Consider the following 15,481-nt stretch of genomic DNA (forward strand, 5'->3'; position numbering starts at 1 on the left):
GGCTGTGCTGTAATGGTAATGTTGTTGTTGTTTGCCTTATGTTTATGAGCGACAGTTTTCCTGCTATACACCTGCATGTCATAAGAATTTACATTAAAAAAAGGACCATGTTAAATTCAAATCTGTTTTTTTTTTAATTTTTACCGGTGTTTTGTATGCGTTGGAAAAGGGGTAGTCTTATACGGCGAATATATCTTAAACAGGAAAGTAGGGGGGTCGTCTTATACACCAGGTCGTCTTATACGCCGGAATATACGGTATATATTGTTACCTCCTGGTTCTCTTTATGTGAGGTCGGGTTCAGTTAACTTTTCCTCTGACAAGTTCTTCAATCAATGTTACTCTGACACCTAGTGGTCAGACATAGACATAGGTGATGTATGTACATTCTTATATGCGGAACATATTTTTTTTACCCCAGCTCCATTGTATCTACATCTCCCATGAAGGATTATGTAACTTACTGGTAGCAGATTCCAAAGACACATTTTGTGCTACACTAATGGACAAAAGCACTGGGACACCAACATTAGCAGGATTTTTCTTAGGGACATTTTATGGCCTGTATTTTAACTACATATATTTCCTGTATACTATACCGTCAAGTATAAAGGAATAAGTAGACTAGAGTTTGCTGACACTTTTCATGAATCCACAAGTTTGTAATCCAGCACAAGACTGTAGCTAAGAACATTTAAGAACAGACATGACAGATCTAAGAATGAAAGGCCTATTGTCATGGGTGATCCGGCGACCCATATCGCGGGTCACGGGCTCACCCGTGCTCCTGTCCCCCCCACTGGCATGGCCCTCGCACAACTTACATGTCCCGGTTACTGCTTCGTCTTCCTTGACCATGCGCATGCGTTCCCGACTCTTAGGGCGCACACGTGCTCACTTCAAAAGATTTAACCCCTTAAGGACGCAGGGTTTTTTCGCTCATTTCTCGCTCTCCACCTTCAAAAATCCATAACTTTTTCATTTTTACGTGTACAGACCTGTGTGAGGGCTTATTTTGTGCGTAAAAATTTTACTTTCCCGTAATGTTATTTATTTTAACATGCCGTGTACTGTGAAGCTGAAACAAAATTCCAGATGTGGGCTCACGTTCTTGTGGGCTCAGTTTTTACGACTTCCACTCTTCGCTCCAAATAACACGCCTACTTTATTCTTTGGTTCGGTGTGATCGCGGTAATACCAAATTTATATAGGTTTTATTGTGTTTTAATACATTTTCAAAAATTAAACGAATGTGTACAAAAAAGAAAAAAAACATTTTGTCATCTTCTGAAGCTAATAACTTTTTCATACTTTGGCGCACAGAGCTGAGTGAGGTGTAATTTTTTGCGAAATGAGCCGACGTTTTCATTGCTACCACTGGCTCATTGTAACGAATCTGCAGAAGCCATTAAGCCTCGGGTCAAACGAAGACCTGAGGCTACCTGAGGCAACCAATCGCCGCCCCCCGATGACGTTCGGGGGCGCGGCGATCGTGATAAATATGGCGGCGCCCGCGCGCTTCCGTCTTTTGAATGCCGCCGGCGACTTTGAAAGGGTTAATAGCCGCGATCGGTGCAAGCACCGACAGCGGTTATTAGCGGTGGGGGTTTGCTGCAATATGCAACAAACCCCACCCTTGTATGAAGAGGACTCAGCCCGTGAGCCCTCTTCATACACTCCCTGTACCTGTGCGCCGTAGAGCTACGGCGCAGAGCGTTAAGGGGTTAAACCTGCCTCTTCCTGCAAACCCTGCCGGATCTTTGAGCCTATGCCATTGAGAAAGCTCCCCTGTGATATTCCTGCGTTCCTATGTGTTCCTGCTCCTGAGTTCCTGTGTTCCTGTGTGTTCCCGTGTTCCTTTGTCCCATTCCTGTGTTCCTGTTCCCATCTGCCTGGACCAGCCGTTGCTGACCCAGGATTGGACTTGACCTTGCATCTTTGCCTCCTGCGCTAACCCTGAGCCTAAACCTGACCACGAGACTGTCTCCTGCTAAGGTACCTCGACCTCGGCTGCCAACGCGGGCTGGTCGCATCTGTGGAACAACCTGATGGTACCCGCCGCAGCAAGACCATCCTGCTTTGCGGTGGGCTCTGGTGAAGACCAGGTGCCACTTAAATTCCGGTCCCAGGTGTCGGCTAGTACCACCTCCCACGGTGGTCCAGAGGATCCACTGATCCCGAATCCTGACACCTATGCTAAGGACAAGTCATTCAAGTCAGGCAAAAAATGACCCTCCTCAGCTCATTTGAATAAAACTTTGGAGGTGATTTCTTTTTTTGGGAGATTTAGCATAAAAGGGGGAAAGCATATTTCATACCCGAACTGAGGGGCAAGTGATTAAAGGGGTATTCCCATCAGAGGATTTACATTTAATTAAATTCAGTTGCCATATATAAACATTTCTTCAATTGGATGTTAATAAAAAAAAATGTTCCTGTGTGAAGATAATTTCCTATAAATGTAACCATGTTGACCCTTAGAAACCAGATAGCTTCCTCGGATACGACCACGTCACACTCTGGCAGCGGTGGCCAGACATGTACTATTGAGCCCTGCCGGACCACCAGGATTCAGCAATCATTACCACAGGACAGCTGTGGGATATACAGTAACTCCAGGACATTTCATATACAAAAACTTTTTGTTTCTATGTGCACTCACTCCAGCAGAGGTGGTCGTATCCGAGGAAGCTATCTTGTTTCTAAGGGACAACATGACTACATTTATGAGAAATTATCTTCACACAGGAACATTTTTTTTAATAACATCCAATTGAAGAAATGTTTATATATGGCAGATTAACTAAACTAAATGTGAGTGCCCAGACGAGAATACCCCTTTAAGTGGGGTAAAAGCTGGTAACTAGAGATGAGCAGAATTGTTGTTCGGGTTCTGCCGCCCAACTCAGATGTATTGCTATCTTGGCAGAGGAACTCCCATGGCTAATCACAGCCATGGATAGTTGCTAGGGGCAGTCATTTGGCAGATTGGCTTTTTGGGCGCCAATCTGGCAATATATCCGGATCAGGTGGCTGAACCGACGAGCGCAGCATACAGGCAGAAAAGTAATGAATGCGTGTTGGTCCACATCGTGTCACCAGACAGCACAGTATCTTTAGCCCTATATACAGCACAGTGAGTAGCTGTACCCTATATAAAGTACAGTGAGGAGCTGTAGTCCCATATACTGCACAGTGAGGAGCTGTAGTCCCATATACAGCACAGTGAGTAGCTGTACCCTATATACAGCACAGTGAGTAGCTGTACCCTATATACAACACAGTGAGGAGCTGTACCCTATATACAGCACAGTGAGTAGCTGTACCCTATATACAGCACAGTGAGTAGCTGTCCCCTATATACAGCACAGTGAGTAGCTGTACCCTATATAAAGTACAGTGAGGAGCTGTAGTCCCATATACTGCACAGTGAGGAGCTGTAGTCCCATATACAGCACAGTGAGTAGCTGTACCCTATATACAGCACAGTGAGTAGCTGTACCCTATATACAACACAGTGAGGAGCTGTACCCTATATACAGCACAGTGAGTAGCTGTACCCTATATACAGCACAGTGAGTAGCTGTCCCCTATATACAGCACAGTGAGTAGCTGTACCCTATATAAAGTACAGTGAGGAGCTGTAGTCCCATATACTGCACAGTGAGGAGCTGTAGTCCCATATACAGCACAGTGAGAAGCTGTACCCTATATACTGCACAGTGAGGAGCTGTAGCCCTATATACTGCACAGTGAGGAGCTGTAGTCCCATATACAGCACAGTGAGTAGCTGTACCCTATATACAGCACAGAGAGAAGCTGTAGCCCCATATACAGCACAGTGAGTAGCTGTACTCTATGTACAGGCCACTTAGGGCGCATTCACACAATGCATTGCGTCCCTTTTTTTTAATGCGTTTTTGAACGCAAAGGCTTCAGCCTTGATTACATGCTAAGGTTACATTGCGTTTCCACTGCATCTGCTAAAATGCAATGTAACCTTAGCATGTGATTAAGGCTGAAGCCTTTGGGATGCGTCAAAAACACATAAAAACGTAAGGTACGGCATTGTGTGAAAGCGTCCTGACTGATTACAATATTATCACACCCTAAAAAGTAGGGGAACTCACAAAATATGTTTTATAAAAATCTCTTCATTTTATTTCATCAACAGTAAAACATATGTGTTACTGTTGATGAAATAAAATGAAGAGATTTTTATAAAACATATTTTGTGAGTTCCCCTACTTTTTAGGGTGTGATAAGTTTGATTGGGGGGAAGCTACTTGTATTCCTCTATAGGACATAACTTATTTGGGTTATACTGATTACAATATTGTAGACACTTGTGATACACCGCAATTTAACATGTCACTTTGCTCACATTTCTTTCAGTGGTGCCATCATTTCTGTCCAGGACTGTTTCATGACTTCTATTTTTTTCTAATTATGTTTAAGCATGGTTGTATAGCAATGTCTGCCTTTCATTAGTTCATTTTCATAGAAATGTAATTTATTGTTCCTTTTGTCAGATTCAAGTTATTTTTGTGACCATTGTGGGTTTTTCTTTCATTAAACAAAGGGTACCAACAATTTTGTCCATGTGTAATATATATATATACACTCACCGGCCACTTTATTAGGTACAGCTGTCCAACTGCTCGTTAACATTTAATTTCTAATCAGCCAATCACATGGCGGCAACTCAGTGCATTTAGGCATGTAGACATTGTCAAGACAATCTCCTGCAGTTCAAACCGAGCATCAGTATGGGGAAGAAAGGTGATTTGAGGCCTTTGAACGTGGCATGGTTGTTGCTGCCAGAAGGGCTGGTCTGAGTATTTCAGAAACTGCTGATCTACTGGGATTTTCACGCACAACCATCTCTAGGGTTTACAGAGAATGGTCCGAAAAAGAAAAAACATCCAGTGAGCGGCAGTTCTGTGGGCGGAAATGCCTTGTTGATGCCAGAGGTCAGAGGAGAATGGGCAGACTGGTTCGAGCTGACAGAAAGGCAACAGTGACTCAAATCGCCACCCGTTACAACCAAGGTAGGCAGAAGAGCATCTCTGAACGCACAGTACGTCGAACTTAGAGGCAGATGGGCTACAGCAGCAGAAGACCACACGGGGTGCCACTCCTTTCAGCTAAGAACAGGAAACTGAGGCTACAATTTGCACATCGAAATTGGACAGTAGAAGATTGGAAAAACGTTGCCTGGTCTGATGAGTCTCGATTTCTGCTGCGACATTCGGATGGTAGGGTCAGAATTTGGCGTCAACAACATGAAAGCATGGATCCATCCTGCCTTGTATCAACGGTTCAGGCTGGTGGTGGTGGTGTCATGGTGTGGGGAATATTTTCTTGGCACTCTTTGGGCCCCTTGGTACCAATTGAGCATCGTTGCAACGCCACAGCCTACCTGAGTATTGTTGCTGACCATGTCCATCCCTTTATGACCACAATGTACCCAACATCTGATGGCTACTTTCAGCAGGATAATGCGCCATGTCATAAAGCTGGAATCATCTCAGACTGGTTTCTTGAACATGACAATGAGTTCACTGTACTCAAATGGCCTCCACAGTCACCAGATCTCAATCCAATAGAGCATCTTTGGGATGTGGTGGAACGGGAGATTCGCATCATGGATGTGTAGCCGACAAATCTGAGGCAACTGTGTGATGCCATCATGTCAATATGGACCAAAATCTCTGAGGAATGCTTCCAGCACCTTGTTGAATCTATGCCACGAAGAATTGAGGCAGTTCTGAAGGCAAAAGGGGGTCCAACCCGTTACTAGCATGGTGTACCTAATAAAGTGGCCGGTGAGTGTATATGTGCGTGCTTGTTATGTGCTGACCTGGTGAACATACAGTGATCCCCCAGGTACAGTCTGTTGGGTAGGGGTAACAGTTATTACACACTGACATGCTGATCAGGGTATCTATGGGTAGCACTCATAGGACCTCTGTGGGGGCTTGAGTGTCTGGCACAGTAATGGGGAATCAGTATCTGGCACAGTAATGGGGCTTCAGTAGCTGGCACAGTAATGGGGCATCAATAGCTGGCACAGTAATGGGGCATCATTATGGGGCACAGTAATGGGGCATCAGTATCTGGCACAGTAATGGGGCATCAGTATCTGGCACAGTAATGGGGCATCAGTATCTGGCACAGTAATGAGGCATCAGTGTCTGGCACAGTAATGGGGCATCAGTATCGGGCACAGTAATGGGGCATCAGTATCTGGCACAGTAATGAGGTATCAGTGTCTGGCACAGTAATGGGGCATCAGTATCGGGCACAGTAATGGGGCATCAGTATCGGGCACAGTAATGGGGCATCAGTGTCTGCCACAGTAATGGGGCATCTGTATCGGGCACAATAATGGGGCATCAGTATCTGGCACAGTAATGGGGCATCGGTATCTGGCACAGTAATTAGGCATCGGTATCTGGCACAGTAATGAGGCATCAGTATCTGGCACAGTAATGGGGCATCAGTATCTGGCACAGTAATGGGGCATCAGTATCGGGCACAGTAATGGGGCATCAGTATCTGGCACAGTAATGGGGCATCAGTGTCTGGCACAGTAATGGGGCATCATTATGGGGCATCTGTATCGGGCACAGTAATGGGGCATCAGTATCTGGCACAGTAATGGGGCATCAGTATCTGGCACAGTAATGAGGCATCGGTACCGGCCACAGTAATGGGGCATCAGTGTCTGGCTCAGTAATGGGGCATCAGTATCTGCCACAGTAATGGGGAATCGGTGTCTGGCACAGTAATGGGGCATCAGTATCTGGCACAGTAATGGGGGATCAGTATCGGGCACAGTAATGGGGTATCAGTATCTGGCACAGTAATGGGGCATGGGTATCGGGCACAGTAATGGGGCGTCAGTATCTGGTACAGTAATGAGGCATCGGTATCTGGCACAGTAATGAGGCATCAGTATCTGGCACAGTAATGGGGCATCAGTATCTGGCACAGTAATGGGGCATCGGTATCTGGCACAGTAATGAGGCATCGGTATCTGGCACAGTAATGGGGCATCAGTATCTGGCACAGTAATGGGGCATCAGTGTCTGGCACAGTAATGGGGCATCATTATGGGGCACAGTAATGGGGCATCTGTATCGGGCACAGTAATGGGGCATCAGTATCTGGCACAGTAATGAGGCATCGGTACCTGGCACAGTAATAGGGCATCAGTGTCTGGCAAAGTAATGGGGCATCAGTATCTGGCACAGTAATGGGGAATCGGTGTCTGGCACAGTAATGGGGCATCAGTATCTGGCACAGTAATGGGGGATCAGTATCGGGCACAGTAATGGGGTATCAGTATCTGGCACAGTAATGGGGCATCGGTACCGGGCACAGTAATGGGGCGTCAGTATCTGGTACAGTAATGGGGCATCAGTATCTGGCACAGTAATGGGGCATCAATATCTGGCACAGTAATGGGGCATCAGTGACTGGCACAGTAATGGGGCATCAGTATCTGGCACAGTAATGGGGCATCAGTGTCTGGCACAGTAATGGGGCATCAGTATCTGGCACAGTAATGGGACATCAGTAGCTGGCACAGTAATGGGGCATCAGTATCTGGCACAGTAATGGGGCATCAGTAGCTGGCACAATAATGGGGCATCAGTAGCTGGCACAGTAATGGGGCATCAGTAGCTGGCACAGTAATGGGACATCAGTATCAGGCACAGTAATGGGGCATCAGTATCTGGCACAGTAATGGGGCATCAGTAGCTGGCTCAGTAATGGGGAATCGGTGTCTGGCACAGTAATGGGGCATCAGTATCTGGCACAGTAATGGGGAATCGGTGTCTGGCACAGTAATGGGGCATCGGTATCTGGCACAGTAATGGGGGATCAGTATCGTGCACAGTAATGGGGTATCAGTATCTGGCACAGTAATGGGGCATCGGTACCGGGCACAGTAATGGGGCGTCAGTATCTGGTACAGTAACGGGGCATCAGTATCTGGCACAGTAATGGGGCATCAATATCTGGCACAGTAATGGGGCATCAGTGTCTGGCACAGTAATGGGGCATCAGTATCTGGCACAGTAATGGGACATCAGTAGCTGGCACAGTAATGGAGCATCAGTATCTGGCACAGTAATGGGGCATCAGTAGCTGGCACAATAATGGGGCATCAGTAGCTGGCACAGTAATGGGGCATCAGTAGCTGGCACAGTAATGGGACATCAGTATCTGGCACAGTAATGAGGCATCGGTACCTGGCACAGTAATGGGGCATCAGTGTCTGGCAAAGTAATGGGGCATCAGTATCTGGCACAGTAATGGGGAATCGGTGTCTGGCACAGTAATGGGGCATCAGTATCTGGCACAGTAATGGGGAATCGGTGTCTGGCACAGTAATGGGGCATCGGTATCTGGCACAGTAATGGGGGATCAGTATCGGGCACAGTAATGGGGTATCAGTATCTGGCACAGTAATGGGGCATCGGTATCGGGCACAGTAATGGGGCGTCAGTATCTGGTACAGTAATGGGGCATCAGTATCTGGCACAGTAATGGGGCATCAATATCTGGCACAGTAATGGGGCATCAGTGTCTGGCACAGTAATGGGGCATCAGTGTCTGGCACAGTAATGGGGCATCAGTATCTGGCACAGTAATGGGGCATCAGTGTCTGGCACAGTAATGGGGCATCAGTAGCTGGCACAGTAATGGGGCATCAGTATCTGGCACAGTAATGGGGCATCAGTGTCTGGCACAGTAATGGGGCATCATTATGGGGCACAGTAATGGGGCATCTGTATCGGGCACAGTAATGGGGCATCTGTATCGGGCACAGTAATGGGGCATCAGTATCTGGCACAGTAATGGGGCATCAGTATCTGGCACAGTAATGAGGCATCGGTACCTGGCACAGTAATGAGGCATCAGTGTCTGGCAAAGTAATGGGGCATCAGTATCTGGCACAGTAATGGGGAATCGGTGTCTGGCACAGTAATGGGGCATCAGTATCTGGCACAGTAATGGGGGATCAGTATCGGGCACAGTAATGGGGTATCAGTATCTGGCACAGTAATGGGGCATCGGTACCGGGCACAGTAATGGGGCATCAGTATCTGGTACAGTAATGGGGCATCAGTATCTGGCACAGTAATGGGGCATCAATATCTGGCACAGTAATGGGGCATCAGTGTCTGGCACAGTAATGGGGCATCAGTAGCTGGCACAGTAATGGGGCATCAGTGTCTGGCACAGTAATGGGGCATCAGTAGCTGGCACAGTAATGGGGCATCAGTAGCTGGCACAGTAATGGGGCATCAGTGTCTGGCACAGTAATGGGGCATCAGTAGCTGGCACAGTAATGGGGCATCAGTAGCTGGCACAGTAATGGGGCATCAGTAGCTGGCACAGTAATGGGACATCAGTATTATGATGAACAATTTGTGTATTTCCTGCTGTAATGGATGGAGGGTAGAAGGCCGCACATATATACAGCGCGTCCAGGCCAGGCCATAGAAGGCTCCGCCCAGCAGAGGGCGCTCCCGGGCGCGTCACTACTCGGGCCTTGTTATGCAGTCAGTGCCGGGCCAGGATGTCGGAAGCAGTGGGGACCGCATCTCCCGAGGAGTCCTGGAGCAAAGTAAGGAGGGCGGAGTAGGACAGACCGGGGATGGTTAGAGGTGCAAGGCCCTAGGAGAGGAGGGCACGGAGCACAGGCCTCACCGCGGAGCTAGTAGTCATATGGTGTGTATACCCTCCATTACATGTAGTGCTGTGTGCAGCCCATGTCATAGCCTCATCCTACAGCAGCATATCATACATACATTGTATATACTTACATATGTGATCTCTATCACTGCCATGTACATCTGCCATATGTGATCTCATGTACAACTGCCATATACATCCTCTATATACCGCCATATGTGATCTCATCTACAACCCCTGACGTACATATCCGCTATATACCGCCATATGTGATCTCATCTTCAACTGCTGACGTATACATCCGCCATAAGTCATTTCATCTACAACGGCTGACAACCATTATAGATCAAGTTCATTTTTTTTTTCCTCTGTACGCTATCTGTGATTTCCAACCACAACATGCTGAGGATGCAGTCACATGTGGCGTTTCAAAACGCAACGCAACAGCTGAAGAGAGATTTGCCAAATTAATTAGCTATCAACATTTGCGTTTCGTTAACTCTAACGCATGTAAACACAATGTTGCGTTAACACAACATTGCGTAAATGGTTGTGTTTTGTAAATGCAAATGTTAACAGCATTTTAATTCGGGTAATCTCTCTTCAGCGCCTGCAATGCTCTTTGAGATGCGTGTGTGTGACTGCATCCTGATCCTTCATAATTAACATTCAAGCTTGTACATACAATCCCCATAGACGGCAATAGCCGCATGGAATGGTCCGGTTTTTCGTAGCCGCAAACAGAGCATGCTCTATCTTCGTCCGTATTTATGGCTGTGCGGATTTATTTTAAATGGAGAGAGGAGGGGCCACCTCTCCTCCTCCTATCCAGCGCAGTTCAGGGTTACGGGCAGGTGGGCATATGTTCGGGTACATGCAGCCCTGCTCTAACAACACAGGGCTGCAGCATATCGCATGAAATACTTGTATACAGGGGGATACACCCTCTGGTTCAGCTCCTCTCCTTGAAAGAGCGTTCAGGAAGTCAGCATATATGGAAAATTGCATCCAGTGCGTATGCTCAGCGGAGGCCCGGGGTTGGATGCCATACAGTTTTATCCATCTGGGCATGATATTCACCCACCACAATGTGACCGGGTGTCAATATACCATATATGCGGCCAATGAATGTAACGTCATTGGCGGGAGAAGAGATCCAAAGAGGAGATGATTCAGGCTCTATTCAGACCGCAATAATCTGGTCAGTAGTTACTGTTGTTATTGAGAAACCAGAAGTGGAACGTAAGGCGCAGTTCACACCTGAGTGAAATCGGGGGACACTATGAGAGATGCATTTTAGCAATGGAGGCTAATGATGGAGGTCTAAACGCAGATGTGACCTGGGTTCTTACATGGAAGCTACAAATATTTTTATTACAGGTTTTCTCTGTTGGGGCTCTCCAGCAGGTTTTGGCTTACAAATACTGGTCAGAATACGGGATTCTGAATATGGCCTAAAAGAAGGATCAGGCATGTTAGATTTCAACATGTCTGATCACTAGATATCACGGCTGATAATCCAGGATGTGTTAGTGGCTTTTCACCACTTTCCAACACGTGCATGCTAAGCCAGGCCTCACAATCATCTGTATTAGGGGCTCGGTGGTAAAATAAGATGTGTGACCACCTTTATCTTTTATAGGCCCAAGGCTTCCCCTTCCTTCTAGTCCTTAGTTGGCTCCAAAGTTCTGAGCCACCAGGAAAAATAATGATCCAGCCAATTGCTTATTTTTAGTTCATGTCCTTGGATGGTATCATGTCCTCAAGAACAGGCTCTAATAACTAAAGGAAATCTACCATCATGATAAACCAGGGACACTTACTCATAGATACTGTACTGTGATTGTGGTATCTTCTTATATTTGTTATGCATGGTCTACTTCCTTCTAAAATCAACTTGAATTATGCTAATGAGTCTGAAGAGCTCTGGGGGTGTAACAAGACCGCCTCCGTGCTGCAGATTCAAAGGCTGTTACAGTGTGCAGGAGCACTTCCCCCTCCCGCTGTGTGCTGGATCAGGCAGATCGAGGGAAAAATGCTCAGGGAGCAGAGGGGAGGGTGACAGTGTAACAGCCTGTGAATCTGCAGCACTGAGGGGCTTTGGTAACACATCCATAGGCGCTTACACTCATTAGCATAATTTTACAAGTTGGTTTTTGAAGGAAGGAGGCCATAGATAACAATTATAAGATTCCCAGAGTCACGGTGCCTGGATCTATAAATAAGTGTCCCTGGTTTATCATGATGGATTTTATGGTAGATTATCTTTAAGCTTTTACCTCTAGTTACTCATGAGTTTGATATAAACTGTTACTGAAGGAATTTTATCTATGTATCAGTAATTGTTTTTTTTCCTCTTCTTTCTTGGGTATGTTGTAGTCTGACACGTCATTCAGTGATAATGTGGAGACAGGTAAGACTTGTCATCTAGGGTTTTGGGTGTCCTGGGTACTGTATGGTTAATGTGACTTGTCACCTGCCGCAGCAGAGAGCAGACTCTCCGTACTGTACCGCTCTATGATGGATGCAGATGGAGACATTTATGGTGTCAGGGATGAATACTGAGGTATTGATGTGCATTTTATCAGTCATACAATCATTGGATCTAAAAGTTCCCCTTGTGGTGACTAAAAAAAGTGCAATGCTTGAATTTCTTTTATTTATCTGATTCATCCCCCCCCCCCCCTCGCTCAAATAGGAACAGTAAACAGTAACAGTTATATATACTGCAAAGTAAGAACCACAGATTGTCCTGCAAAAAACAAGCCCTCACTCAGCTAAAAAAAATACAGGAGAAGCTGCTGACCACAATTTTTAATAGCAGATTTGTTCCACCTCGTTTTGTTGCACGGTTCAGTCTTGCATAATATTTGCTTAAATCTAAAATATAACGGAGAAAGGGGCGCTCCAATAGTATAGCACCCTCTGTTTAACGTGGTAAGATATGAAAGTGGTAATGGAACTACTAACCTTGCAGAGTTGTGCTGCCAGGTACAACTCTGGGATTCACGTGTGTCTTAGTAGTTTTCCGTTGGCGTCTTCCTGCAGCTGCGCTCTAGGAGTGAATCCTGCTCCAACACGGGGAATAAGCTCCTGCGGCAGAACTTTCGCACTTGATGGCACTTGATTTAAATGCTTGATGAGCATTATGTACGGCGCCGGAAGACTCGATTGGAATTTTTATTTTGTAAAAATTAATTAAAAAAATGCAAAAAAAAAGGAACGCACTAAAATAATAAATACAACAAATATGAACTTTGTCTTGTGGAAGTTCGCGTTTCGAGCACTTAAGCTTGTTCATGGTAGGCAGATGCGTTCAGATGCTGTTTATGCTGATGGTACAAAAAACCTCCTGTATATATTTAAACTACGGAAGCCGGCTACAGCCAAAAAGAAGAGCGTATTCCCCGGACGGAATGAAGAGAACCTGTACTCTGAAGGGGGATTTACTGCATTGGATATATACAGTCTTGATCAGTAATAAAGACCAAGGCATGTGGTATGTATAGCTGATGGAATATATATATAACTATATATACACCGTATTTTTCGGACAATAAGGCGCACAAAAAATCCTTTTATTTTCTCAGAAATCAAAGGTGCACCTTATAGTCCAGTGCGCCTTATATATGGACTATACTTACAGGCAACAGCTGCCTTGTACTGTGCACAGGTCTGCCACCTGCTGGTCATTCATCCTTATAATCAGGTGCGCCTTATAGTCCAGTGCGCCTTATATATGGACTATACTTACAGGCAACAGCTGCCTTGTACTGTGCACAGGTCTGCCACCTGCTGGTCATACATCCTTATAATCGGGTGCGCTTTATGTATGAACCTAGACATTTTAGCAGCCTTCTATTGATGGTGCTCCTTATAATCCGGTGCGCCTTATAGTCCGAAAAATACTGTATTAAATATTTTTGTTTGTATAGTAAATAAGAGCAATGAGGGACACGAGTGGCCCCATCATTTGCCAATTTATTCATGGGAGCTTTCGAAGAGTCCTATATACAAATAACTAATAACCTATATATATATATAATTATAATTATTATTTGCTATATCTATGTTTTTGCCCTACAGAACGCTCATCACGCATTTAAATCAAGTGCCATTTGATAATATTCACTTAAATGGGTTGTCCAGAATGAGGGTTTCTTTACATGGGGGGGATTTAGAGGCTCAGCAGTGACAATGCGTCCAGACCGTGTGTGTTGTCAACGAGAGGGATATAGCTTGTTTGTTATATATTATACCCCTGAGCCCCTAATTATCTGTCCACTGTACCTTGAGTTCTTGTATGAAATGCTTCATGGTGCCAATAAAATTTAGTTGTCCTGCAAAAAACAAAAACAAACCTTTATACATTGATTAAATTACCGTTACATTGCCCGTGTCTTTAAGGGGTTAAAGAGGGATTGCTCAGACGTGGAGGTCTTCTAGTACCGGCTGCAGTATTATTTCCCGCCCAGTCTGTCATGCCCGCACCCTGGATGGTCAGCACAGGGATAAATGTTTGGGCAGAGGCTGATTGTTTTCTCATTGCAGGTCATAACATGGAACGAAAAGGAAGCATAGTATCCAGAGCCAACAGCATCGGCTCCACCAGCGCCTCCTCTGTGCCCAACACAGGTAAGTGCACATCTTCTTTGCCTGTTTTTTTTTTATTTTTTTTATTTTTCTTGGATTTTTTTTTTTTCTATCCCTTGGTCAATTCCTTCAGTCGGGGCTTACTTTATCTGCAATACTCCAATATACTGTGTCCAGCTGCTACAGTAGGTCAGCCTTTTCATAACCGACCTACTTAAAGGAGTGTTTAATACTTTTATACCTGTGGTCTAGGGCGGATCCTTGTGACATGAATAATGCAGGAGGTAGATATATTCTCTAGGGTGACAGAGCCATCTATGTGTATGTCCCCTTAACCCCTCTTAGCCCGCTCCATGATCGACAATACTTGTTCCCTAACCTCAGATGACGAGGACAGTGATTACAGACAGGAGAGCATCAAGGACGCCTATAAAGACAGGCGCAGGCGGGCGCACACGCAGGCGGAGCAGAAGCGGAGGGACGCCATTAAGGTAAGAGCAGTATTGCGATACATTCCCTGTCGCTGAGCTCCGGGTTGTTTAGCTTTGTATATAGATATGTAGGAGCGTGAGTCCAAGGCATAGATGAACATATAGCAACTTCCTCTCAACCGGACTCTCAAATTGCAGAGAGTCCTTACTACACAACATTTTTCCAACCTCCCAACTTATTTGGCGATGAATAGGTTAATTAGCACTGACTGACACTGTAATTTTTTTGCGTCATTACACACTGAGTCACCGCTCCTGGATAATAAGTAACTGGCGGACATAACATGTTACTGGAAAATATCAGCTGCGGGAGCAGGATTGGGCTCTGTGCACACAGGTATCCCATCTCCTGTAAACAGGAGTAAACCTGCAGCCCACTCTTCCCAGTAGTAGCCTTGTAGTATCTGTGTGTTAGACAGTATTGGTGTTTGGCAGCCAGCTCATCAGCCAGCTCATCTGGGGATGCATGATCCTGGAACTGGCATGTTATCAGCAAATGAAACAAAACTTAAATCCACCACATGTAGGATGATATATTCACTTCTTTATTCTGATCTTCCCAAAAGCACATGACCAAACATAGGACAAAAGGATCCACGAGTCTTGCGCGTTTTGAATCACTGCGACTTTTAATCATAGTATTAGTGTTATACCTATCCCATATTGTAACTCTTAGGGCTCCG

General features: G+C 45.6%; 1 protein-coding gene and 1 long non-coding RNA gene across 5 annotated transcripts in view; one reads left to right on the plus strand and one right to left on the minus strand.

The window, feature by feature from the left end:
* The window catches only part of LOC140064646 (uncharacterized), a 27,078-nt gene extending 17,166 nt beyond the window's left edge, over positions 1-9,912 (minus strand). Inside the window, exons 1-2 of the long non-coding RNA XR_011847789.1 lie at positions 9,846-9,912; positions 272-350 (exon numbers count right to left, since the gene is read on the minus strand). This is a non-coding gene — a long non-coding RNA (uncharacterized lncRNA). The remainder of the gene's footprint in view (positions 1-271; positions 351-9,845) is intronic.
* Positions 9,510-15,481, plus strand: part of MLX (MAX dimerization protein MLX) — a 9,641-nt gene continuing 3,669 nt past the window's right edge. The window contains exons 1-4 of one of the 4 annotated variants that reach the window (XM_072111732.1): positions 9,510-9,646; positions 12,094-12,127; positions 14,266-14,349; positions 14,653-14,798. In XM_072111732.1, coding sequence (XP_071967833.1) covers positions 9,599-9,646; positions 12,094-12,127; positions 14,266-14,349; positions 14,653-14,798 — 312 coding nt within the window. In that variant the 5' untranslated portion in view covers positions 9,510-9,598. Of the gene's footprint in view, positions 9,751-12,093; positions 12,128-14,265; positions 14,350-14,652; positions 14,799-15,481 lie in introns of all 4 variants that reach the window. The other 3 variants (XM_072111733.1, XM_072111734.1, XM_072111735.1) reach the window with 3 other exon arrangements.

Source organism: Engystomops pustulosus, chromosome 6 (assembly GCF_040894005.1).
Source record: "Engystomops pustulosus chromosome 6, aEngPut4.maternal, whole genome shotgun sequence".
Classification (NCBI taxonomy): Eukaryota; Metazoa; Chordata; class Amphibia; order Anura; family Leptodactylidae; genus Engystomops; species Engystomops pustulosus.